The sequence below is a fragment of the Melanerpes formicivorus genome, unplaced genomic scaffold (genome assembly GCF_026170545.1).
Source record: "Melanerpes formicivorus ecotype bairdi unplaced genomic scaffold, bMelFor1.0.p_v2 SCAF_8, whole genome shotgun sequence".
In the NCBI taxonomy this organism is placed as follows: domain Eukaryota; kingdom Metazoa; phylum Chordata; class Aves; order Piciformes; family Picidae; genus Melanerpes; species Melanerpes formicivorus.
Window position 1 is genome coordinate 16713429 of NW_027142360.1, and position 27349 is coordinate 16740777.

Sequence of the window (27349 nt, forward strand, 5' to 3'; positions counted from 1 at the left end):
CATTTGCATGCCTCAGCTTTTCTGCTCGTTTGCTCCCAGATACCTGCATATGTGCCTGCCCTAACCACTTTCTCTCAATGCTTGTGTCAATTAAAGCCTTTTGAAGGAATCTGTCCACATATTTACCTAGGAAGCCCTTTGATGTTCCTCTTTTCAGTTCTTGCATCTGTCAGCATCAAGCTCCTCAAACACATACACAGCATTGATTCCAGAAGTCATTTTTCAGCTTACTCCATATCCTGTCCTTCACCTATATGTATAGCTTCCTCAGAGGTGTTAATATATGTAAAATAAAGTGAACATTTCCTGTTCAAATAATAAAGATGAGTGAGAAAGGGAAATGTCTATATTTAGCCTGTATCTGGGGCTAAACTACAGCAGTTGCTCTAACATCCAGTGACACCTCCCCAGCAGAGAAAGGGGATTGGGAAAAGGGGAGGACACCCATTGGTTGAAAATGAAAACAGATTTAATGAAGTAGCCAAGCTAACACCAATGCCAAATATAAAGTATACAGGTGCTATACTCAGCCTAGCAGACATACAGTGGTCACAATAAGCAGGAAGGTAGTCCTCAGGCGCAGAATGGTAAGTACCTCCAGGGATGGAAAGGAGCAGGAGAAGGCAGAGAAAAAGCAGGATAAGAAGGGACCTCCCCTATTATAATGAATAGAATAGAATAGCATTAACCAGGTTGGAAGAGACCTTTGAAAACATTGAGTCCAACCTATCATCCAACACCATCTAATCAACTAAACCATGGCACCAAGCACCCCGTCAAGTCTCTTCCTAAACACCTCCAGTGATGGTGACTATGGGCCATACCTGTGAGCCACCTTGGGTCAGACACCATGTCTGACTCAGAGCTGCTAAGGACCTGCAGACCATGGGTGGCCTAGTATTCTGATCCAGCCAAACCAGGATAGGAAGCCAGTAAAAGATCCTGCTCTGTTTCCTCCAAGGTATTTGTCTGCTAGATGAATCACTGTTAGGGGTTGGAAGGGAGCTCTGGAGATCTTCGAGTCCAATCCCCCTGACAGAGCAGGACCATAGAATCTAGTGCAGGTCACACAGAAACACATTTGGATAGGTCTTGAAAGCCTCTGAAGATAGCAGAAAGGGAGGAATAGAGCTGTGAAGGAGGGTGGATAGAACTGTGGGTTCATTCTGAGAGGAGGAGATGAGTAAGAAAATGTGGAAGCACTCAGAGACTGCAACCACTGCTGAGATAACCAAGTGTCGATGTGTGTTTGGCTGCTGCCAGCAGTCTCACAATCTGGACACAGATACATTGGATCTAAAAGGATCCCCTGGGTCACTGAACTCAGATCTCTAGTATTAAGAAACTATTTTATGTGACTGCTTTCAAAATCCATTCACACTTTTTCCTAAAATGAATGCAGGTCCTTTTCCCTGATAGTCCATGAGAAAACTTATTTAGAATGTCAACCTAAAGTTTCTTCAGATATTGTGGCTACATTAATAGATAAAAATGTATGTATTTCTGTTCCTGTACCAACAGTTTTCTTTTGTTGAAAAAGCTCTTCTTGGTATTTACTCCAAAAAAAATTTATGTTAGAGTCTAAGTATTGATGTTTAGAGTCTAGCACCAGCATAAGGAGCCATTTATGGCAAGCAAAGTTTGTGTGGGACAGCCTATCAGCACAATCAACTGCAGAGTGGGAGACACTCATAGGAACATGTTCTTGAAAAAGCTCAGATTATCTGCGTGATAAATCAATACCAACTACCATAGTCCCCTCTGCCTCTGCTTTTCTAAGCCATCAAAAGAAACTCACTACCAGTCAGTCACTAAAAGGATATGACAGCTTCATACACAGTTGTTCAGCAGTATAAATGCAGCCTAAAATGTGTCTTCTTTTCCTTTGGTGACCTTGCTTTTCTCCCCATGCACCAGCACAAGTTTGTATTCTTTCTTGAATAAAGGTGCTGGACCTTTCACAACAGCAGCTGAGTCTCTCTCCACTGAAAATAAATCATCTGATGCACTGTGGGGTTATACTGCTTGCTTTATGGCTTGTAGATACTCGAATGAAAATCCCAGTTGTATAGTTCCTGCACCCTTGCCGAGACCTGTCCTTTACTGGGTATCAAATCAAATCCTGTAACCTACATGTAAAAATAAATAAATAAACAAACTTGTGCTTCCATTCATAAACTGCCAACCTGCAGCACGGGCTGAGACATTTTCAGAAGAATAAAGTACTTTATTGTGTCATGTGAGGTATCCAGAAACATGAGATGCTTTTTTAAAAAGGCAAGCAAAACCCAAACAAGTAACAATTACTGAGCTATGGAAGTACACCAGGGAGATCTGACATACTGAATGGGGAACTAGGTTAGCAAGAAGACAACAGCATTGACATGTTCCCCAAGAATGTGGGGACAAGAACCGGAGCAGTGAGTAAGCAGATTGCAACAAGGTGCCTCTAGTCTAAGAGAAGTGCTGATGATGATCCTGCCCAGGCAACCACCTATATGGATTACCTATAGAGAATGTACACCTTTGCATCATATCAAAGGTGAGTCCAAGCCTCTAGATACCCAGGCTGCTTGAAATCCCATCCTCCCCAACCCTCTAGGGGTAACCCTACATTCACACACCCTGTATTTTTATTTGGCTTATTTTTGGTCAATCCACAACACAAAAGCAGCTCCCTGAAGCTTTAAAATAATGAAGACCAAATTTTCACAAGCTCAGAGTGCCTGTGATGGATATGCAGCAGCTGCAGCTGTAGACCTTCAGCACCTGCAGAAGTCATCTCCCTTCCTGCCACTGCCATCCTAACACAGCTCAATGTGGGTGACAACCTGCCCTCACACAGGAGCATGGGTGAGTGCCCATGGGATGGGTGCCTTGGCCTCCTCATGGGGCTGCCAAGGGCCAAAACCAGGCGCAGTCTGGTCACGGTTGGAAGCCATTCAGACACCAGGTACCCTCCCTGCTTACAGACAGGCCAGCCCTTCTTTTTTGTTTTTTATTTTAAAGTTAACCCAGGTTTCACAATCCTTCAGATATGAGCCCTGCTCAAGGTTGACATGTCCCTCATATTTTTGCATGGCTTCTGCTTCCCAGCAGGGCCCATGCCTACCCTGGAATAGGGCAAAAAGGATCCAAAGGCTCCCCAGAGGGTTCACACCACGTCACAGTAAAACCTGAGAGAAAAAGGAAAGGAAAAAAGATCCTGAGAAAGGGGAGATGAGGCAACTTTGGCAGCGACAGTCAGAAATATCTTCACACGCATCACCCCAAGGCTCCCAGGTGCGTTTGGCAGTGTGGATGAGCTGCCCTCCCCTCCTTCCCCCCCACTCACCCCCGGAGTGCCGGTCCCGCTGACGGGGCGGTGGCAGTTCGTACAGCCGCGGGGGAGGAAGCCGGGGGGAGGCCCAAGGGGGCGAGGACTGAAAAGGCCGGGGCGGGCATGAGCGGACCTCGGGCGGAGGCCGCCGGGAGCAGGAGCCGCGGACAACGCCATTAAGGGGACGGGCGGTAGCTACAAGGCCGACTGTGGCCCGCCCCGTCGGGGGTCCAGTGCAGAGCCTCCGAGAACAGACCCAGCTTGGCAGCGCACGGAAGGTGGAGGGCAGGAAGAGATCGGGCTTCCCCAGGGGGAAAGCTGTGACTGTCGGCGGAACTCACAACCCTTGTTTTGAGTTGTGGTTGTTTTTGGTGGGATGGAAGGTTGAGGGAGGAGAAGTGCCAGCCTCCCCGGGCATTGCTCTCGCTTCGCCTGGCACGTCCCGCAGCGGGCAGGCCGGCTTCCCTGCCGCGACCTCCAGTGGCTTTCCGTCGTCGCCTCCGGCCCGCGGACTCTCTTTTTGCACTTTCTCTTCGCACTCTCTCACCCCGGCATTATCTTTACTGGCCTTCTCTTCAGGCACACTGGACTCCCCGCCCCAAAACAGAGCCTGGGGAGGTTTGCCCCGGCCTCCCCCGGCCGGCCCCGTCGAACAGGGCCCGAGGTGCGCGGTGGGCACCATCATCTCCCGCTGCCGCCTTCCCTGCTGCCGGCCCGCCTGGGGATGCGGAGCCACTGCCAAGCGCAGGGTTTCCTCTTTAACAACCTCGCCGCTTGTTTTGCTGTGTGGGGTTGGTGGTTGTTTTTTTGGTTGGTGGGTTTTTGGTTTTGTTTTCTTCGCCGAAAGGGAGAGGGAAGGGGGAGTAGTCTGGATGTAGGGAGGGGAGAGGGGGAGAAACGTTGGCTCTGTCCATGGTCAAAGTAATTCAGCTATAATCCCCCTTTCTCTTCCTCTCCTGGAGCTCTATTCATATTCTAATCACAGCTTTTCCTTCCCTAAACCAGCCACTTTTATCAGAGCCCTAGCTTTGCACTTTTACTTCCACTTCCAGCACATAAAACCGCATGAAGAATAAGCAACTTTTTCCAGCCTTCGTCCTGCCCCCCATCTCCCCCCGCAACGTGCTAACCCGAAAAGGGATCCTCGCGTCCTCAGGCTAAAACTGGAAAGGTACCCTAATTTGAAAACCCACGTTTCATTCTTCATTTCTCTTGGCCATCGGGATCTCCTATCCTGATGCTTTTCCCCATTTCCACGGAAAGCTCTCTGGGCTAGCCGCTCTCCGCTGGCAGTCAGGCCGGTGGCAGGGCTGCCCCCACCCTGCCGTGCCCTCTCTCCCTGGGGCCACAGGGAGATACACGGGAGTCCCCGCCGCCGATATACAACGAAAGCACAGTTCACCGAGGCGCTGGCAACTTCTCTCATCCCTCACCATCCCCTACCCACACACATCGCCCCTTGTTTCCCCCCCCAACCCCCCCCCAATAAACTAAGCTTACAAGGTATTTGGGAAGCTGGGCAGCTCCCAATTCCATGTGCCCGCCAAGGACCCCAACCCAGAGCCGACCAGGAGAAGGAGGAGGAGGGGAGCTCGGCGGCGCTGCACGCACACCCGGCAGCCCCAAAGAGCACAACCCCAAACCTACTGCCCGTTTGAAGATCTAAGCCAATTTTGATCTCGGGCTGTAATGAGCCAAGGACCTTGGGTGGGGGCTGGGGGAGGGAAAGAAGGAGTGGAAAGGCCGCTGGAACTTTAAATAAGAAAAACGTTTCTAATGCTCTAATAGAAGAGGGAAGTCGAAGTGTTGGGATTGCGTAGATCTAAGGCCCCCCTTTTTGGAGGAAAGCTTTTCTTATTCAAAACAGCATCACAATGGGCTTCACATTGAGCCTTGCCACATCCCCATCTGAGTAGCAGCCATTCATCAGGCTGGCTGGCCTATCAATGACATTTCTCCCATCAGGGCTTCTATAAAATGATGCTTTTTCCCATGAAACATCCGCAAACATTTTGACGGGTCTGGCTTTGCCCTGCTGGATTACGGAGTGTCCCTCTCTCCCGCGCTAACCCCCCACCCCACCCCCCTCAACTATCTGCCTCTGTCCTCCCTCCCCACCCCCTCGCCGCCACCCTGCTCCTTCTCCCCCGCGCATCTCTGAGATAGGGGCTCTCCACACCCCGGGACTTTGGGGCTCCCGTCCCGTCCATGGGAAGAGCATGCATTGCGGGTTGCTGGAGGAACCCGATATGGACTCCACAGGTAAGTGGTGTCCCCCCCACAGGGAGCGGGCTCCTCTCGCACGCCAGGGAGGACTTCACAACTTGACCGTGGCGGCGGAGGCAGAGCGGGCGGCAGCGGCGGGGGGGAGAGGGGGGGGGGCGCCTGCCTTACCGGCCTCGCAGGCAAATTAACCCGGGCGTGTGCGGGAGGCGGGATGCGGTGGGAGAGCTCCCGCTCCTGGGTTGTACTTGCAGATACGATGAAGCAGAGGGTTGCTTCTTGAGTTTGTGTTTTCTTTTTTGTTTGTTTGTTTGTTGTTTTAAAGAACAAATACTTTTTTTCTCCTCCAAAGGCTGCGGGCCGGCAAATTAGTTTCCCCTCCTCTTCTAGTTTTAGGCGCTCGCTTAGGTTTGAGCGGAGCCTTTCAGATGGGGCAAGAAAATGAGGTTTATAAGGGGAGATAATTGGTGAGCTAGGGCGAGCCCAGCATCGAGTTCTTCTTGTCCCGCAGGCAGAGTCGGGGCTGAGCTGCTGCGGAGAGGAGGGAGTCTGGGGAAGGGCAGGCTGGGTCTTTCTCCCAGCACCCCAAAACGATGACTTGGCCGGTCCGGAAACCGGACAGGAGAAGGGTGTGTTCAGTCCCACCAGAGAGCACCGCAAGCGAGAAGCCCCGGCGGGAGGCGAAGGGGTACGGGTGCAGCGGAGGGGCCGCTCGACCCAGGGCTGAGGCCCGCGCCCTGAAACCCGACGGCGGCCTCTGCCGCCCGGCCGAGCCCGGGGGCGGTGGCAGAGAACGCGAGGAGGCAGGGCACCGTCTTTCCCCGGGGGCAGGGCCCAGGCCTAAGTCTTCCCACCGCCGCTGTCAGCCGGCAGCCTTCCGAAACCACGGCCCCTTCCCTCCAGCTCTCTCGCCGACCGTGGCTGTGCTCTCCTCCGCCCTTTGAAGCTCTGTTTCCACCGGCCGTACTCGGTCCTGGGCGCAGACCTAGTGCGCCCGCATACTGGGCAGGCAGCCGCCGCGACAACTTTGGGATTTTATTTTATTTAACACCGGAAAACACCCTCTTCTCTCACCCTCCCGCCCTGACCAGGCGTCTCCAAGGCGGACATCTCGCAGGTTAGGCAGGACACAGCCCCCTCGCTGACCTGCCGTATCTCCTTCTGCAGTCACTATGCCGGCTGTGCCCGCCCCGCCCGCCCGCGATGGCCGGCGCTGTGGCCGGGGAGCGGAGACCCTGACTGCCCCAGCCCCGTCGGATCCCGGAGCAGGATCGGGTGCCTCTCCCGCTTCCCCGACGGCCGCGGCGGGCGGCGGACAGGCGCTCCCTCGGGGGGCCCGCGCCTCCCTCCCGGCCCCTCTGGGGTCGCCCAGTGCCATGCTGGTGTAGTTAGTGCAGCTACTGCGATCGGGGACGAGGCAAGGGGCGGCTCTGGCTTCGGACCCGCTCCGCTTCCCGCCGCCCCGAACCCTCCCAGAGCTTTCCCACCCCTCGCCCCCAACGCGGTCCGAAGGGCATTAAACAAACAAACAAACAACCCAAACCACAAACCTGATCGAAAGCAAAATAAGAAAGAAAGAAGGGAAAGGGAAACTGCCCAGCCCTGCTCGGCTGCGCCTGCTTCAGTCCCTGCTCACCAGGCAGGCTCAGCTCCTCGTCGGCCACCAGCGACATCAGCCGGGTTTCAGCAACTTTTGCTGCTGAGTCGCCAGGACAAAATCTGGGGGAGCTATTTCGGGAAGAAAGTGGTTGTCGGGGAAGGAATCATTGTGTTTAGGTCAGGAAGAGTACAGGTCTTACTAGGGTGTAAAATAAAGTTGCGCTTGTGTCCGGCAGCACTGCCGAGACGGATTTAAGGGCACCGCTGGCAAACTCTTGTTGTCGAGAGTAATGGGTGTTTAGGGAGAGAAAAACAACAAAAACAAAACCAAAGCTAACCAAAGAAGCCCCGGGTTTTCTATCCCCGCGTTCAAAACTGTCCCTCCTCGGGATGAACCTCCGTGCTATTCGTTCCTTAAATTCAGTATGGTTATGATAAATGGCAGCATGATTGATTAAGATAATATTAATCAGAAAACACTTCAGTCTTGCTAAACAGATGGCAAGAAAAGTGGAGCTTTGCAGTTGTCTCATTCAGACACCTTAACCTCCCTTTCAGAGGACTTAATCCAATTAGCTTTTCTCCTGAGTTTTAGTTGTTATGTAAAGATCCTTTTGCATTGTGGAGAAATATGGCTTCATCGGGGGGGGGAAAAAATCACGTTTTAATATCTCAACAGGGTTTTTTTTCCTGAAATAGCGGGGTGTGTATGTGGGTGTAAATCGCCTGCGGCTCTAATTTTAAGGCAGGGGAGCGGTTTGGTTCTTTTCCCCAGCAGTGCCGTGAGCTTCCACCGAGTTCAGTCTTCTTCCAACGTGGGCGGCGACCCACGGGGACTGTCACCAAATCTAAATCTATTCCTGGCTGTCTAGGGGCTCGAAAACCCCCTTGTCACGGAGTCCAAGGGCCAGTTTGACAAACGGCACCGTCAGGGCACCGTAAGGACATCGACAGCACCCGGCCCCGACGGCCCGGCCTGGGCACGGCTCATCCTAACAGGAGCACCCGGGAGCCGCCTTCAGGAGTCTCCCCCTGAACGGCAGGGCCCGGCCCGTAACCGGGAAGGAGTGGAGGGGCACACGACCTTCCCGGGAGCTTTGCAGCATCTTTCCCCGCACCATTTTGCCACTGCCGTTAACTCCTTCATTCCTTCCTGAACTCCCCCGAGCCGGGCCTAAATCCGCCGGGAAAATTTGCAACCACCACAGGGGCTCGCCCTTCTGCCCCGAAGTGGTCTCCCAGAGGCACCGTGCCTGTTTTTTGGGGCTCGCAGGAGGGCGCCCACTGACGCCCGCCCTGTGTTCGTCCAGGGTCTCGCCTCGCAGCCCCCTGACACCCCCGTGCCCGCAGCCTGGCAGGAGCTGGGGACTGCAGCACCGGGACCCCACCTCCTCCCTCAGCAGAGCCCACCGAAGGAGGGCACCGTTCTCGGGGGCAGCACTGGGGAGCCGTCGAGGGCGGCTAGGGAGGGGGTGGGAAACTTTGCGGGAGGTTTCTGGTTTCCACATCCGCAGCCCCCCCTAGTGATACCGGCACGGTGAGTGCATGGCGCTGTCGGTGGTGGGGTACACCCGGGGAGGGATGGGGCGCCCGACAGTACCGCGGGGTAGCACCCCGCGGAGTGGAAACACCCTTGCCCCGGTTCCCGGCAGTCCCCTGTTATTACCACGGAACCTTCTCCAAGCAGGATCCCCATTGGGCTTTCAGGAGGCTGAAAATAGGGATGTGAGACAGCATAGATGTCCCGGGGGGGGGTCCGTCCTCCCCTTCCCCTGAGAAACCTGCCTGCTGCACCGCTTCAGGGAGCAGAGAATGAAGGAAACAGAGGCGCTTTCTTGGAGTGCAACTTTTCTGCATGACTCGATAAATATCCCTTGTCATTTCAGTATTGGAGCCAGGCAAAAACTCCATGGGTTTCAAAGTGCTAGATGGATGAAAACTTTGGAACATGAAGCTGAACTTTAGGAGCTGATTCAAACTCCATTTAAACGAGCAGAAAGCCTTTCAGTGTTGTCAAGAACGTTGGAATTAGGCCCTTAAAGGAGTTTGTGTGAACCACAAAAAGCAGGTTCCAATGTGTGAACTAAACACATTGTGGTGGTGTCCAGATTTTGGCCTATATTCTTATCAATATAGGGGTGCTGGGGTGACCTTTCCTATGAGCTTGCCATTTAAAAAGTGTCTAACATGTAAGCACTGATGAGGAGAATGAATGGCTTTTCATACCCTGGTTCAGTTAACAAAACTGACAATATCGATATAAATACTTGAGTGGTAGCTGGGAAAGCAGCTGTGACATTTCTGAATGTATGATGCCGAAGTGTGCAATCCTAGGTCTCGGTCACACTCCAAATGAGTGGTTGGTTTTGCTGATGAAAACTGCTTGTTGTGATGTAGTTTATTAATAGATAAATTGAAGCTTGCTCTTTGCTTTTTTTTTCGCACTTTGCTAGAGTAGTTTTCATACTCCAGCAAAAAATGTGATTTATTTGTGTTCCAGTAAATAAAGGAAAAGTTCTTTACTGTTCCAGGATTTGTATTTATAAAGGCTCTTAGCTGCTGAGCACTTAAGATGATCCAATGATTCTTTTGAGTCCTAAGTTTGATATGATATGGACATGCGAAAGAAACACCACTGGTCCTTTATATAACTGAATCTGACTGTTTGTCTTATGTCTTATCTCATGTCTTATGTCTTATGTCTTATGTCTTATGTCATATCTTATGAGATTTCACAACTGAAAGAAATGGAACAGCCAAAAAAAAAACCAAAAACCCAACACCCACAAAGCCAACAGAAATGTTTTCTTTCCTGCTGGCTGTGGAGTTCCTGCAGACAATGTTTGCGCAGTAGGCTCCGATCCTTGGTAACTCCCTCAGCAGCAGCAGAACTGGAATCCAAATGAAAGTCCCAACACTGGATCAGGTCTTCATTTCTGAGGGGGGTTTAATAGATTTGCAAAATCTGTAAGGACTTTTTTTTTTTTTTGAGATTTTAGAGATTCATAAATTGATCAAACTTACCTTGAACTTAGAAGTAGTTTATCTTCTACATCTGCCTCAGAGAAAAGAATGATTTTATTATTGATTCATCTGTTAGTTAATTAATCCTAAAATACTTGGGGGGGGGAGAGAACTGTGACACTTTTCACTGCTCTACAATATACTATTTACCTGCATTAAAGAAGAGGTCTCTAAAAGGATGGAGGGAAAAAGAAGAGAACAAACCAAACCAAACCCCATAAACAACAACAAAAACCCACCCACCCAACCAACCAAAAAAAAAAAGCTTTGGTGTAAGAACAGCTATAAAACTATAGGAAACTATTTAATATGTTTAAGTCACAGTTTAGAGTTTGCAATCCTGAAGGCTGTACTTGGGTAAAACTCTCGTTAAAAACATTTGTGATGCTGCCGGAGCTGTCCCACAGGTACACAGCAATACAGTACCCTGCTTCCATGAGGCTCATTGTTTGCTTTGGGAAAATAAAGCTGGTTTTCAGTCACTGGTGCAGGGAGCACACAGGCCAGGCAGAAGGTTAGTGTAGCTATAAAATCGGCAGCATCTCCAAATGGAAACACCTTTGCATGCCTCTATCTTAATTTGCAAATAGTTTTCAAGTTAGGACAGCTGTAAGGGTGTGCATCCCTTGGGATAAAGTTTCTGTAAGTAGGATTTGACCACAACAAAATAAAGGCAAAATCATGAGATGACTGAAATCCACGCGTGGTGAAATGTTACTGTCTCTTCAGATGAAGACTTTTGAAGAGGTGGCCTTAAATACGGCCAGGGCTTGATGGATCGTAACCATTCCTTTAGAGCAGCAGTGGGCTGTCATGTAACTAATACAACTATAAGGTCAGTCCTTTGGGGATACTTGATGTGACATTCGAGTCCAAACAATTAGCTCACAATTCTCTGAGCACTGAGGTTTGTGAATTTTCTCACTCACTTGTCTGTTTCCCCACATCTGTGCTGGATTTTCTGTTTGTTTCATTGTGTCTGAAAATGAATACCCTGGACAGTGCGACCCTGCTGGAGCCCTGTGCCCTGGTGGCCGAGGGGATTTGATTGCTAACATTCTAGTTAGGAAGATGGATGGCATAAAGGATGCTTGATGGCTGAGCGATCCTATAGATAACAAGCGCAGGAAGCGAGAGTACATGGTGATGACTGAGCCCATGGGGGCCTGTGCAGGTTTTTTCTGTATGTGTGTGCTAAAAGCCTTTGTACACATGGTTTAGGTCCTGTAGAATTGTACATACATGTCAGAGAACTTCTGTGAGTAGTTAAAATGACAATAAAATTTACTGTGAGGGATGGGTCCTGATCCTGTGGTGTCTGCTCCACAAGGCAGACACCTGTTGAAACCCGTGTGTGTGCCTCAGAAAGGGCAGGTGCCCAGGGGTAGCTTGTAATGATCCCTCCCAGTGCCTGGGAATGTCTAATAACTTAATTGCAGCTATTTTACATGCATAACTAGCAGTCCTGGCCTGTCTTCATTTACATTTATTTTCTCTCAGGAGATTTGTGGCAAGAGCAGTCTATTAAATATAAAATACTGCCCAGTGTTAGAGGTGGTGCTTCAGGTCAGTGGCAGAGTCTTTCTGGCTTGCAGCGAGATCTGCAGTTTCACTCCCTGTATATAAATAATGGTTGTATTAAATACTTTTGACCATTGTTCCCTTTCTTATAAATTTGAAATCAGGAAAATTGGAGAGGGTTAAATAGAGCCTTGACTCTCACTGCACCCAGTATGGAAGAAAAAGTTCATTTGCAGCTTAAATTGGTTCAAGACTGAGACACAGAGCTCAGGTTCAGCGCTGTCTCGTTCCCTTCACTTCAGCTACAGTTAAGCACTTTTTGTTTTGTTTTATTGGTAAGTGAACTTTATTTCTCTGAGATTAAATTTGCTACAAAAACCAAGGGGCTGATTCACTGCTAATTCACAATTAATTAGCATCTTACCCTGGGTGTTTTTCTGCGGGATCCCAAATATTATGGTAATGGTAAACAAAACATTTTAGATAGCTGGAATGTTCTCTGAATGAGCAATTCCCTGAAACTTACAACCTTGGAAATGAGAGGAAATGTTAGTTTTAGAGCAGCAGGCTGGGGATACAGACTGGGACTTCACTGATTTTCTAGGCTTGTCATAGTCTGGTGCTGTGGTCATCGCTCTGACAAACTGCCTGCTGGATCTTTGGGTGCTCATGAACCCCATGGCTTAGACTCACACGCTTAGAAGCACAAAATCCTCTTCTCTAGAGGTTTTGATTTGCTTGCTGAGATTGTATCTAGACATAATTAAAAGAAAAGAAAAAGAAAAATATTTGCCTGGAAGTAAGGACTAAAAATTTGGAGTGTTAAAAATTACTGTATTCCCCCTCCCTTTTCTTCATCTTCTTCTTTCTTTTTTTAAAGGATACTGTCTAAGCTACTTGTTGCTCACCTGCTCCTTCTCTTTTTCAGCTTTCACTCGTTAGAATAATACTATCAGACTATCTTGTTGTCTTTAGTGCAGCCATCAGCACTCGTCTGGCTACATTAAAGCAAGAGTTAAGGAGGGTGGACACTGATGTTAAGTTAGGTAGAACTCATGTGAAAAATGCCTTACAAGCAGATGAAAGTTTGAAAATGAAACCCCTCAGTCAACAAAACAGGCATGAGCTTCCTGTTCTTGTGCAGAGCTGCAAATTCAGATCTTGCTTGTGCTAATCTTGTAAAGCAATAAAATACCAGAAATGCAAGGAGAATTGAAAAGTGGTGAAAGAAGCCAAATGTGGGGTAAATGCAGATACTGCTAAATGCAGGCATAGGAGGGTTAACATGTATATGTGTATATTTATTTATTTATTCACACACCCCCCAGCCCCCCAGAAGCCTATCAATTGCTAAACTATTTCAGAAGTGCTAAAACTTCTTTCAGCTGCAGATGAGGAAGGGCGGTATCCAGGGAGAGCCCAGGTGATAAGTGGGATCTCATGAGCAGTCATCCAGTTCTGGGAGGAACCACCTGCATCCTGGAACCAAATCGTGGTGACAGCAATGCATACCTAATTCAGAAGGCTTCACAGAACATCCTTTATAAACCCCACAACATTTTCTATCACCCTATAACAAAAGTGCAACCTGCTGCAAAAGACCAAAAGCTTCCAGGATGAGCAGGAGAGGCTGTTTGTTCTGTTAATATTCTAGTATATGGCATAAACAGCCATTTATTGATTGAAATTCATGGATGGTCATAGAAATTAGATCAAATCCTATCCTTCAAAGGAGAAAAAGAATTCCTCAACAACCTGGCTTGTGTGATTGCCACCTCATGTGACATTCAGTTTAACCATGAACAGGTGGCAGGATGTCCTAGTTAAGCAAATGAGTATTTAATGCTCTTGTCTTCTGCAGCATAGCTTCTAGGTACCCTGGTCTTGGCTGTTCCCACCTCCAGTGCTCAGAGGAAAGTAAAATCCTTCCTGGCTGTTTACATATGTTAGGCAACAGTGGGAAACAAAAATTCCTGGCTGACCTTTAAAGCGACAGTGACCTGATAGACACTGTAAAAAGACAGTGCCAGCAAATGTGGAAGCGGAGTCCTGCTCCACAAGTACCGTGTGTCAGGGTGCAGCAGCAGCAGGATGCAGTTCTGTGACAAGATGCATTCTGTTGAGGTGGGTGTTCCCTGGGTGTGTGGGCTTGCTTGGTGGCTGCAGGGAATGGGCTTTTTCTGTGAGCTTCACCTACCTCTCAGCACAGTCCTTCAGCTCCAGGGCTCTGTATGTCAGGTCTGCCCAAGCAGATTTACTGGCTAATATGCCTAGTACCCCAGGGTCAGCAGGAAAGGAGCTACACCCATACTGCATGTGAGACAGAGATCCCATTGGGACAAGAGCCAGATCAGGACTTCTCAGGTGAGAACAACAGGTCTGCAACATGCACCTTGTGTCTGTAAAAGGCTGCTTCTTCTGGGCCCCTTTTGATCAAGGCTAGAACGAGCTCTCTTTTAGTTGTCAAGGGAAATTTGGCCGTGTGAGGGGCTGTGTGCAAGTGACACATTTGCTGAGGGGCGTGTTGTGTGTGCACGCCAGCCCGTGGCCCAGCTGGGCCTCCTGGAAGCTCCCTGTGTGACACTATAATGCACTAACTCAGAGGAGGAGCGCTTAAGAGACCTCTGAGGTCCATGGCAGAAGAAGGCAGCTGCCGGGTGAGATTGACTCTGTCTTTTGCAAGCTGAGAGCTGAGACACCCAGCAGGGTGCTCTGCTCCTCTGCAAACTGCTCCCTGTTCTTCCTCCCAAGTGATGGCAATAACAGATCCTGTGGTTCGATTGACTGGCTGGCTAGTGCTGGTTTCCCAACGTTGGAGCTCACATTCCTCTCCTAAACACAGAATCACGGGGACAATACTGGTGTGGAGGCCCCTCTAATGCAAACATTTTTCTTTAAATGAGTTGTGGTAGGGGTAGCAAATGGCCTCCATTGTAAACGAGGTGGGGAAAACTGGGGAGGACTGCATTTACAGAGCAGTTTAATCACATGGATGGAGCAGTGTGTTCACCTCTCCTCCTTGCTGGGTCATTTCCACTTTGAGCTCTGCAAACAGACTGTCTATTGAGCAGTTAGTGTTCAGTGCTGAATATTCAATACTAGACTCTTGTTTTGGTGAGTCTTAGGCAAGAAAAAAAGGAGGAGGAAAGAAGACTTCTCTTTTTTCTCATGTTCCCTCCCTGAGTTTGCTTTGCATATTGTTCAGCGGAGACTGGAGGCTTCTCAGAAAAGCCAGGCTCCTACTTTTAAAAGCACTGGTTTACTTTCATAGTGCTTTCTAAGGTGAGGGAAGAGGCTGTGTGGAAGGGGCTAAATTTGTACAAGTTTATGAGTTTGTAAGTCTAGGCACATCAGGAGTGAAGACTTTTCATCAGGCACACATGGCTGTAAAACTAATGACAAGAAATGCTTGCTTTGTATATGCAGATTAGTTCTGAGGGGTGCCAGTCTTTGTGGGAGTATGTTATGATGATTTATTGATGTCCACTCTGCTAGTTTTGGTAAGCAGATATTCTCTGGGTGTACACTGAGACCTGAAATAAATTTGTTTCTGTTGTTAGTACCATATTTTCTCACCAAAATGATTGTGAGCAATGGAGTGGCTGCATCCTTTAACAGCAGAGAGCAACTGTTAGGTTTGGAATAGATGTGCATAAAGGGAGGAAAACTGTCCACCATTTGAATAAATACAGTCTCTTTTTGGTGCACACTCTTCTTCAGTCAGGCTATTCTTTCTTTCTTTCTTGCTGCTGTGGTTACAAGGCTTTCCTTTGCACATATTTGTCTGTCTGTTTTTTCTCTCTTGTTCTTTCAGTCTGCCTGACTGGATGCTGTTTCTTATGAGACATGTTTACTACAGTCCTCTTCCTTCAGAAGCTGAACTTTTTCTTCTAATTTAAAAACTATCTATACTTACTCTTTCCTCCTATGTTTTATTTTTGACCATAGCCATTTCTTTCTCACTCATTGTTTTGTTGCATTTCCTTTCACTTTTCACCTCCTTTCCAATAACCAGCCTTCTCCCTTTTCTCTCACCTCCCTGAGCCCCACAGCCCCATGTTTCTTGCATTTCCCACTCATCTCACATCTTTTCATTTTGTCATCTTTGTGGCCCATCTAACTTGTGTACTACCCTTTCTATGTCAAATTGGCCTGTCTGCTTGATTCACCAGCTTTGGAGGCAAAGAGAAGCATTTTGTGGATACTTGGTGCAAATTCTGTCCCTTGTTGAGTGCCAGACTTCCAGCTCAGCTAAATTACTCCAGCCTTGTGCACTGGTGTAATAGAGCTGAATTAAAGATTTGAGGACACCATGTTTTCTCATGCACACTGGTGAGCTGAGGGTCCATGAGCTGGGAATGTTTAATCCAAGAGCCAGTGAACAGACACTGCTGTAGGAGTATAAGAAATGTTGTGATAAGTACCCAGAAGTGGAGGTATTCCTCATATGAGCTCTCTAGTGTGCCCCACATTAATTCTATAGCATAAGAAGATAATGAAATCTGGGCCAGAAGGGGCATCAAGAGACTATCCTTTATTCTAGGAGAGAACAGAATCATAGAATGACTCAGCTTGGAAGAGACCTTGGAGATCACCTACTCTTACCTCCCCTCCATGGGCAGGGACACCTCACAATCGGACTCAACTGCTCAAGGCCTAGGACTAGCAGCAATGAAGGGACATGTTTGCATTTCCTCAGAAGGAAGCTTTGCAGCTTAATTGGAGACAATGATAGCATTTACATTGGTTCAGACAGCAGATTCTGAATGACTGAAGATCTATAACACATCATGTTGTAGAAGCATGAGGGTGCGCTCTGCTATATGCAGAGCTGGTTCTTGGAAAGCACGTGGTATGTGTAATTATCCTACTGATGGAAAGATTGGCTGCACACTGCACACCCATGTAAGTTATGTGCCCTGTGAAAGGTGAATTTGTGATACTTGAGTCAGTAGCTTAACTGACCCCAGATGAAAGCAAGGGAAAGTCAGTTCACTGAAATGGAAAGAGCAGAGGTTCCCTTCCCTGTTAAATTAGGAATGGCCTTGATGTGGCAAAAGCCAAGTGGATATTTACTGGTCTGTTGAAACTTACTTTTCAAAACAGTATGATAGAGAAGTGTGTGACTGGGAGAGTTGGAAATGAAATAGCAGTACAATATGTGATTCCAGAGAAGGGAATGGATAGGACTTTGACGTCCTCTCTGATGCAGGTTGGAGGCTGCCCTAAGTACCAGAATCAATATGCAGTGAAACCTTGTATTCTAGGATTCCAGTGTGCCTGATCTACATTTTCAGCTTCTTAATGAGAAATATTGTTGACAGAGTAGTTCAAGAGAAATATCACATTTAGAGGAACTTCTGCATAGTAACGAGAAAGCAACATCTCATAAATTCCATTTATCTTATGAAGTATTCTGGGCAAATTAGAAGATGGTGATCTATGTTGCTTTTTATTGTACAGATTTAAACACAAGATGCCAGGTTTTTACTACAGCTTATCAAGTGGGTTAACAGAAAATCAGTACTAGAAGGAAAGACCTGGCTAAACAAAATGAGCTCTCACAGATTCAACAGTAATTCTTTGCATTCTTATGATGATGGTTCACCAGAATCATGAGTCAAAGAAAAAAGGACAAAAACATTCCTGCCAGCATCTCGTAAGTGCTCTGGACCAATGTCCATTAACCCTGAAATAGTTCCAAGAGAACTGTATGCCAAGAAATGAGAACAAAAGAAAGGACTGCATTGAGAGTGCCTGACACTTCCCCCTGTTGGATACAAAACAAAAACTTAGATTAGCAAACAAAGCACCAAGGTATCTGGCAGCATGTCAGTGTAGCGGCTCTACCATCTGCACCAAGGCCATGTGTCACTGTCATCCCTGAGGAGCAGGTCTCTTGGAAGAACAGAAGATGGCTATGCAGGACCAAGGAGGACACTGGCACGGTTTCCTATGGAGCCTGAAGATGTTCTTGACAGCTCACGTGCACTGCCTGAATGATATATAACTTGCTAGCCAATGGCACGGAATGAGGCAGTGAGGAGCAAACCTAAGCCCTGTGTGACAGGTCCAGTGTGATGGTCAAAGAGGAGTTGGTTTGTGACAGAGGAGTGTCTGTGTAATGGAGTAATCAGAGAGAACAGCAGTTGGATGGTAGCCTTGATATGGTCTCACAAATCTTTCACTGGATAATGGAGAGGAGGGAGACTACATCACCTATGAAAGCTTAAATCTTAGAAAAAGCCCACTGTGTGATTAGCTGTCCCTAATAACCTGTCTTGCTTGATTTTAGTTGATTTTGGTAAGTTGAATGCCTTTGATGGGAGCAGCAGCTGCTGAGTCCTGTCTTGTTACAGGCACATGCTTTCAAACATTGTGGTTCTTGTACCAATTTGAAAGTGCTGCTGTCACCAGCCCTCACAGCACTCCAGCAGCATTACACTCCTCAGCTGGCAAAGGTACCTAGAACCAGCAGTGCTGTATTGCAGGGTGTGTGGGAGACTCAGAACGTGAGTCCTCTGCTTCTAGTCAGCGCAGGTGTTAGGTGCAGCAGGTACTAGAGCAGGCTTTTAATAGCTTGGGCATTAAAATTCAGGTTTATGTCCTGGTCATTACCCATGAGAGAAAGGGGTAGTCCCTTTGCACTTAAGGGACTGTCCTTGTCGCTTGTGTTCTAAGTCGATGAGACTAATTGAACTAAGACATTCATGTACTACAAGATACAGTCTCCTCTTGCACCAGTGAAAATATTAGTTGTACTGGCTCTTTTTTTTCCCCCCTTTCATTCATATGGCAATTAGAAATTAGGTTTGCAGCACACTAGGGGATAGTCAAAGTAGATTTGGTCACTATGAATGTAACAGCTGTCCACAGCAATGGTGGCACACAGACAGCATGAACAGAGGGCTTGTGAGATGGTGGCATGTCTTAGGCCATGTTTTACAAGACAAGTTCTGCAGAGAAAAGCCTCAATGGATCATGCAGATCTCAGCATTTATTCTGAGAAGGACATCAAAAGAAGCTGCCAGGGCAGTGATGGTTTCCTTAAAAAAAAAAAACATAACAAACCAAAAATCTGAAAAACAAACATCATCCCATCAACTCCACTGCAAGACTTTGTATTAGGTACAGTATCTCATTAGTGCCATGGGCTAGCAAACTAGAAATGAGAGGTTCATGATTTTCCATCAGCCTCCTGAGCTTTAAAGGTACTTATTTTACCTGCTAAATCTGCTGTTTGTGACCACTTTGTCTTGGACTAACAGATCAGCAGCGAGGCAGCGTCGTGGCCAGCTTGGTACTGAGACACTTGGCAAAGAGATACTGCAGGAAGAGATGAGTAACCCTTTGCTCTGAGAACAAGCAGCAAATAACTCAGAGGGGTGCTAAGACTCCATATGCATGACAGGAGTTCCTCCTTTGTCACTGGAACAGTAAAATTGCCTGTCATCATTTTCAATACTCATTTTTCTACTAAAATTTGGTGGCCCCTTTATTATCTATTACCTATAATCTGTATTTCATGTATCTTTGCTCACAGTTGCTTACTATCTTTTTCTACATCTATCTTGAGACCCCAGGGAAACAATTACAAGAGCAGCTGTGAATAAAATAAAGAGTTTGACTGTTGCAGCTGCATCATCCAAGCTGGTACATGGTTTAGGTAGCAGTTTGGGCCCTGGCAAATCTCTAGTTCTTATTCCAGAGGTAGCTCTGTTTCACTGACAAGCAAACTTCTGTGGAGGAAATGCTGGTCCATGTGCACCTCACTAAGTAAATTGTCATACTTGTTGGCAAACTGCTTTAAAACCTGAAGGCCAATCTAGAATTGAAGTTGTATGAGAGGGATTTATGTGAAACTGGCAGGGCTGTGGTGAAATAAGTGTGTGGTGGTTGTGCAAACTGATGTTGTGATTACCAAAAGCTTTGACTATCTTTCCAGGACATGGGGGTTCTCATCTCATACAAATTAGAAAAACAGTGATTCACAATTATGCCAGTGGTGCCAGCACATCCAAATCAGAGGATAACTGGGGAAAACCAGAAATGTTAGGACATTGAGGTTGGGCATTGAGGTGAGGCAAAGTGCACTTCAGAGGAGATGACCACAGACTTTCATTCTGCCTGTAAAATCTCTTAATCTTTCTTCACGATGGACAGATGTGCCCAGAGGCTGCAGCCAGCAGTTCTGGGTATGATCACCTCCCATACGTGCAGGAGCAACCTCTCCATCTGCTTTTGCTATCCTGCTTGCATGCCCAACAGGACATGGTGGCTCTGAAAAGTTAGAAGAGGTTGTGATTACTTGTGCTAATACTGAGGCAACTCTTACCCCTCCTGGCAGGACAGCAACTGCACAAGCTACTTCAGGCTACAATCAGGCCCATCTCCTCTTACCCTCTGCAGAGTGGAGCCCAGGTGGCTGTGCACATGTGAGAGCAATGAATGCTTTCTTGAATGCAGGGAGTAATTATCTCATTAAATATTCTGGCAGTAGGCAGGTACCTTTTCCGGGTTCTCTCATCCCAACTGAAGCTCTGTAGGGAGAAACCTTTCAAAGGTCTTCCAGGAATAAGCCTTTCCCTTTGAAGAAGATAACATGTCAAGGTAATCCATCAAAGATATGTTTTAAAAATAGTTCATGCATCTCTTTCTTGATAGTTCATGCAAGCTTATGTCTCTGAGCAGGTCTCCTGTGTTTTTGTCTGTTTTGGGAGTCTCAGGCCTGCCTTCTCAGATCTGTGTTTGAGGTACCCTACTTGTCAGTGTGAGGAGGAGAGGCTTGGTGTGGACGGGGGGAAGTCATGCAGTCCTCTGTTCTGCCAGCTTTTGAAAACAAGCTTGGTCTAAACTTCATTTGTTGAAAGCGTGGTGGACATATTTAATGGAAGAGGAATACTCTCATGACTGATGTTCAGTGGATATGTCAGTCTTAGTAAGACTAGAATCAAAAAGAGAAGAGGCAAAATGAGGGCTAGAAGAAGTTCCATGGTTCTTTTTAGTCCATCTTCCAGCACATCATTGGGAATAATACGTATTTCTGGTTTCTGTCACAGTAAATTATTCTGTCAGAAAACTGACACTGGCAAAGTGATGGTAATTTGAGTAGCCCCCTTTTTTTCCATCATGCTGGAATCCTGCAGAAGATACAGTGTATTCAGTGGTATAGAAAATGATATCACAGAAGTCGTAAGGCTGAAGGACATAGTGTATGCTTCATTGCAATTCACTTACGATCTTAACGCAGTTGAACAGTTGATGGAGTATTTAGAGGTGCGTCTTCGAAATGCTGTGTAATACACCTTATTTGTAGCTGTTGCTAATAGGGTTGTAATAGTTTCTCTACTGTGTCACAGTACAGTCATCAGTATGTGTCTACACCGCACATTACTACTAGATACTAATTAATCTATTTATTTTACCTGGCTTGTTTTTGGGTTTTTTTTGCTAGCGCTCATCCTTGCTCAAACCACTGTTGCTGGTGTAACTGAGGGTACAGTATATTGGGACTTAGCATGTGAAGAAGTCCCAGAGAGCAGGGAGACCTGCCAGAATGAAAACACACTGGGTGAAAGTACATCTGCATGGGACAGGACGCGTTTTCTTTTGCTCTCACAAGCACTTCATACCAGAAATTCGAGGTTTATACATGCTGGGTTAATGTTTTATCATTGTTATCAGGTCTGATACATACTTCTGCTTACTCACCACCTGAATTATCCATTATTCTGTAACTTCTCGTGATGTGAAATCCTGTCTGCGATAATTTTGTAAGGTCCAAGCACAATCATTTAGGTTTTAATCATGGAAAATCTTCCATACCATGTGCTTCAGTGCTTGTATAGAGCAGTGGTGTAGTGTGATTGATGTCAGTCTTGGGAACAAGGATTAAATCTCAGCCTGGTGACACCAGGAGGTAGCCACAGGTCTCTTCCTCAGGCGCTGCAGCTGGACTGCCTGGGAGAGGCCTCAGTTCATCCTGATTACATACCTGTGTCTTATGAGCAGAACAGGTCATGAGGTGCGTGCAGGGCTCTACCTAGCGGGTTTGTTGTGCTGGGGCAGGATATAATGATATTAATCTGACTTTCTGAAGTTGTTTTAGAGTTAAGTTTGGGCTTTTCATTTTGTTTGCTCTGCTGCTTTCTTTTTCTTTAATTATTTTTATTTTTTCCCCATTGTTTTTGCTTTCAGACAGTTTTTATCATACTTGAGATCTGCAGGCTCTTGGAGGGAATATTTTAAATTTCAACATAACCCTGATTGTATTTTTTTATTTCTTTAATAACTGAAGGCATTCTTATTAATATTGGGAGCTAAAAGTTGTGTAAAAACTTCTTTCTTTATATAGACAGGAAAAAAAAATCTACTAGTAGGTGAAGGTATTTATTAGAATATTTATTTACACTTGTATCAGTTAGCTTATAAATACAATCTTTAAATAGCTGCTTGGTGTTGCCCCATTTTGTCATCTGCCAAATAATTTGCCATAAACTCCCTGACATTTTTGCTCAAAAGAGTTAGTTTGCTTCATTCTTTCCTGCCAGACAGGTCGTGTATCTTTTCAGGCTTGAAGAATTTCTATCAGCTATTTAAATGCAAGGCCACAAAGACAAAGCCAGACTCAGGCTGCAGTGAGCTGAACTGGGGTGATTCAGAACCAAAGGAGCTGCAGCACATAATTAAACAGTGACTGCACCTACTCCAGAGAGTTTATATCTTGCAGTGTTTATAACTCGCTTTGCCAACGAAAAAGGAGTGTTATATGCACAGCTATCAGAGACTGTGCATGACCAAGGATGGTGAAAATTGTTATTTAGTGATGCTTAAAAAGTTTCTTAACCTACTACATTCAGCAGGGAACGTGACTAAAGATGGCTGCTGCCAGTTCCCTGCTGCCGAGGGAAGAGGATGCTTCCCAGCTTCCCAGCTCTTGGTGCTGGGAGGAAAAGAAAGGGCAGAGCTGGGCATCGGTCTCTCCTTGGCTCTAATGGCAGCCGGCTTTGCTTTTTCACTCCCTGCAGCTGGGCTCAGAGCCAAGGGAATTATATACAGCCATGGCTGTGTGCTGAAAAGAGGAGGAGGAGGTAGGATAATCTTTCTCAAAGCTTCTTGCACCTCTCTCTGATGTTATCCTCAGCAGCAAGTTTCTCTTCACCTCATAGTGATCTGTGAGGATCCAAGCTGCTGTCCGCCAGCTTGCAGTACTAAAACAGGAGCAGAGAGATACTATTAGCTCAGTTTTAGGTAGGTACAAGTAAGCTGGCATGAAGCAGCCATATCGTTGTGTTGGCCTTTAGACAAGGAGGTGGTACCCCCCAACCCGACGCAGCTGAGTAGTGTGAGGAGGGAAAGCCTTGAAGTGAGTTGCTGCAGGCTTGTGGGTTTGTAACTGAGCAAGAGCTGATTAGACAGCACAGGTCTCGCTGGTGAGTTTTACAGTGCAGTGTCACCAACCTTTGAATGATTTATTTGTTTTTTTTATAAGGCCATGTTGAAGTTAGAGAAATATCCTGACAAATCTATTGACAACAAGAGTTGGTTTTGATGATTTTCAGAGAACTACCCCAAAGGAGCAGGCAGCATGGTCACGAGGCGCTGTAGACGTGGGGCAGATTGATGGTGGATGAAGAAGATAAACACAGGGATGTGCTTGCACCAGTGAAGATAGCATTACAGCATCTTCCTGCTGTGAATACAGCATCAATTTGTACACTGCCTGAAAACCAGAAGCACACAAAGCAACAGTACCTGGAAACTTGTGGCAGAGCCTGGAAATCAGTTCTGAAGGGGTCTCAGCAGAACCATTCTGTAGTCCTATGTGTAGGCTGTTGCCCTTTTGTTTGCGTGGCAGTGGACAGTGTGTGCACAGAGCAATATACACAAGTTTGTGCAACTGCCTGGGTTTAAAAAGCATTTTTCTGCAGGACCTGTTTGGCCATGATATTTATTTTTTGGCATCTAGTGCTGAAATAAAGTTATACCAACTTCTGCCTTCTCTAAACCAGATGGGCAGCTTTCCCAAGATACTGGGCTTCTGCTTTCCCTTCAAGCCTGCTGCTGTGATGGGCTCTTTCTCTGGCTGGCAGACAGCTGCCTGCACTGTGCTGGTAGTCTGATGTGTCTGGGGAGTAGCTTACGGAAAGGAATCTGCAGCCATTTCCATGTCTTTGAAGGTGTTTCTGGCTCTGGCAGTTTGCTGACAGTGAGGTCTGTTTCCCCTTATTTTTTGTGCATCTCTTAACTCAGTGGGTTTGCTTCCTGTCGTAACTTGTGGGGTTACCTTGCAGCCTTCCAACATATCCCTTTGTTTCTTGCTTTGTCCACAGGAAGCTCTGTGAGCATAAGTTCCCTTCTGTCCACATGCACATTCTTGAAAAATAATCTTATGAGGGAGGCAGGTTTATTGTAGCCATGTCCAGGGGCTTCAGGCAAATTCAAGGACTTGTATTTTATACTTTGTTCAAGGAAACACACAGGAAGGTGCAACTTTTGCCCTGAAGTCCTGTAAGAGTAAATTCTGCTGAGCCTGGTGCATTCTCTAAAGTCATCAGGGGGTGCATGTTACAGCTTCCAGAAAGAGCAGCAGTCAAATCAGTGTAACACTGTACCTCATCTGACTGGTGGGAATAAATTGGAAATGAGGAAGGACAGGTGTGGCTGAGTATGCACTGTGGAGATGAAGAGCTCTGAGCAGTTCCGTGGCTGCTGACTCACTAACCATACCTGCGTGGAAGAGATCTCGGTAGGGCTGAAAACTCCACTGGTGTGAAGGGGGTAGTGGGACTGGACTTCAGAAAGTGCAGTTTGAGTCCCACTGTAACAAAAATTCACATGAATGATTGATTTTACACACACATTAAGAGTTCTGTCAAAACCAGCAGGAATGAGTATGTAAGTCTTTGCCACACTAAGATTTAGAAATTGATGCAATTTATGTTTCAGTTAGTTGATTTTTTTCTTTTTAATGTGCTGTGTGATGAGGAGGTGAAAGCATATCCTCTGTTGGGAAAGCAGCCTCTGTTGTTTAAACCACACCAAAAATGAAACTAAAAGGCAACAGCTACCTTTGAAAACTAGAAAGGATTTTCTTGCTAAGTAATGTCAGGCTGAGCCTGTTGTAACACAAATGCTACAGGACGCTGTTTGCTGAAAACTGGCACTTTATTTAGCTTCATATACTACATTTTTATTGCTTTATGCAAAGAGAGACAAACAAACCAAAAGAGCATCTTTGTTCTTTTGCAGAGAGTTGGATTGAGCGATGTCTCAATGAAAGTGAAAACAAACGTTATTCCAGCCACACCTCTCTGGGGAATGTTTCTAACGATGAAAGTAAGTAACTTGTTATGCATTTCAAACGAATGTCTGAGTGCTAATTTTCCTGATATGTAAGTTGCTACGTCTTGGAAACGTTTTAGTCACTGTGTAGTTTGAAGATTCAAGTCACTTGACACATGCGATAGTTCAGTTGTGTTTTGGTTTGGGTTTTTTCCTTTCTTTTCCTTTCTTTCTTTTCCTTTCTTTCTTTTCCTTTCTTTCTTTTCCTTTCTTTCTTTTCCTTTCTTTCTTTTCCTTTCTTTCTTTTCCTTTCTTTCTTTTCCTTTCTTTCTTTTCCTTTCTTTCTTTTCCTTTCTTTCTTTTCCTTTCTTTCTTTTCCTTTCTTTCTTTTCCTTTCTTTCTTTTCCTTTCTTTCTTTTCCTTTCTTTCTTTTCCTTTCTTTCTTTTCCTTTCTTTCTTTTCCTTTCTTTCTTTTCCTTTCTTTCTTTTCCTTTCTTTCTTTTCCTTTCTTTCTTTTCCTTTCTTTCTTTTCCTTTCTTTCTTTTCCTTTCTTTCTTTTCCTTTCTTTCTTTTCCTTTCTTTCTTTTCCTTTCTTTCTTTTCCTTTCTTTCTTTTCCTTTCTTTCTTTTCCTTTCTTTCTTTTCCTTTCTTTCTTTTCCTTTCTTTCTTTTCCTTTCTTTCTTTTCCTTTCTTTCTTTTCCTTTCTTTCTTTTCCTTTCTTTCTTTTCCTTTCTTTCTTTTCCTTTCTTTCTTTTCCTTTCTTTCTTTTCCTTTCTTTCTTTTCCTTTCTTTCTTTTCCTTTCTTTCTTTTCCTTTCTTTCTTTTCCTTTCTTTCTTTTCCTTTCTTTCTTTTCCTTTCTTTCTTTTCCTTTCTTTCTTTTCCTTTCTTTCTTTTCCTTTCTTTCTTTTCCTTTCTTTCTTTTCCTTTCTTTCTTTTCCTTTCTTTCTTTTCCTTTCTTTCTTTTCCTTTCTTTCTTTTCCTTTCTTTCTTTTCCTTTCTTTCTTTTCCTTTCTTTCTTTTCCTTTCTTTCTTTTCCTTTCTTTCTTTTCCTTTCTTTCTTTTCCTTTCTTTCTTTTCCTTTCTTTCTTTTCCTTTCTTTCTTTTCCTTTCTTTCTTTTCCTTTCTTTCTTTTCCTTTCTTTCTTTTCCTTTCTTTCTTTTCCTTTCTTTCTTTTCCTTTCTTTCTTTTCCTTTCTTTCTTTTCCTTTCTTTCTTTTCCTTTCTTTCTTTTCCTTTCTTTCTTTTCCTTTCTTTCTTTTCCTTTCTTTCTTTTCCTTTCTTTCTTTTCCTTTCTTTCTTTTCCTTTCTTTCTTTTCCTTTCTTTCTTTTCCTTTCTTTCTTTTCCTTTCTTTCTTTTCCTTTCTTTCTGCTATTTTGCATCATTTAAAAGGAAGTAAAACTATCTACTATTTAAAATAACCAGAAGAATTTGACTGTTGCTGAGTAAAGCTTGGATGACCTCTCAAATGTGCTGTTAGTATTAGCTGAGTAAAACCATCTGGTTTGCTTTTCACTGGTCAACACCATGTGGTTGAGATACAGGGGGAATTGTCCTGTTCTTTTCAATATTGCTTTATCAAATCATACATGTAAAATCTTTAAGAACTAAAAAAAAAATTATCAGATAAAAAGACAATCACACACTGAATCATGGCATTGCTTCCTCTTTAGTCATAGAGAGGAAGAAATTATAAATCTAGTAGAATTTAAACCAGTTTTTTTTTTCTCACCTCTTCTAGTTACAGTAATAGTAGGTCTTGATTTTTAACAACAAAAGTAATTAAAAAGACCCCAAAACACCTTAAAATAACCTGGTTTTTTTATGTTTAAAATTACAAGGCAAGTTTTCTCTTACCATTTAATTTTCCCTGTCTATACAATTTCCATTACACTTAATTTGCATAAAGCAGAATACTCTTCACTTTAGTTTTCCTGCCTGGGCCTCATATGTTAGCTCACGTGACAAGATATTAATGCAGACAGAATTCTTTAATTCATAGAGACTGACATTTTTATAATATTCAAGCAAATAAGTTTAGGGGAAAAAAAGTATTTTACCTAACTTCTTAGTTACTGAATGTCCCATTTACCTTTTTTCCCCCCTTCATTTTAAGTAAACTGTTTTATTTTGATACTGCAGTAAATGTCCTGCAGCAGTGCTTTAGTGGACCATGAAATTTGCTGTATTGAGACCCTACTCTTATTTATCCAGGCTTCTCTTTTGAGGCAAGGTCTCTTCTGAAAGATAAAGGAAGTATTAGAAACATTGCATTTATTCACTACTCCCAAGCTAAGAAGAGCAAACAAGAGTCCTTAAAGATAGACAGTGAAACTTGGTCAAGTTTTTGTTCATTTGTTTTTAAAAATGAAGGAATGGAA

General features: G+C 45.4%; 1 protein-coding gene across 2 annotated transcripts in view; it reads left to right on the forward strand.

The window, feature by feature from the left end:
- The first annotated feature begins 5440 nt into the window (after nucleotides 1–5440).
- Nucleotides 5441–27349, forward strand: part of RFX4 (regulatory factor X4) — an 89835-nt gene continuing 67926 nt past the window's right edge. Inside the window, exons 1-2 of one of the 2 annotated variants that reach the window (XM_068141693.1) lie at nucleotides 5441–5581; nucleotides 24938–25024. In XM_068141693.1, coding sequence (XP_067997794.1) covers nucleotides 5539–5581; nucleotides 24938–25024 — 130 coding nt within the window. In that variant the 5' untranslated portion in view covers nucleotides 5441–5538. Of the gene's footprint in view, nucleotides 5582–13915; nucleotides 14051–24937; nucleotides 25025–27349 lie in introns of those variants that run through there. The other variant, XM_068141692.1, reaches the window with a different exon arrangement.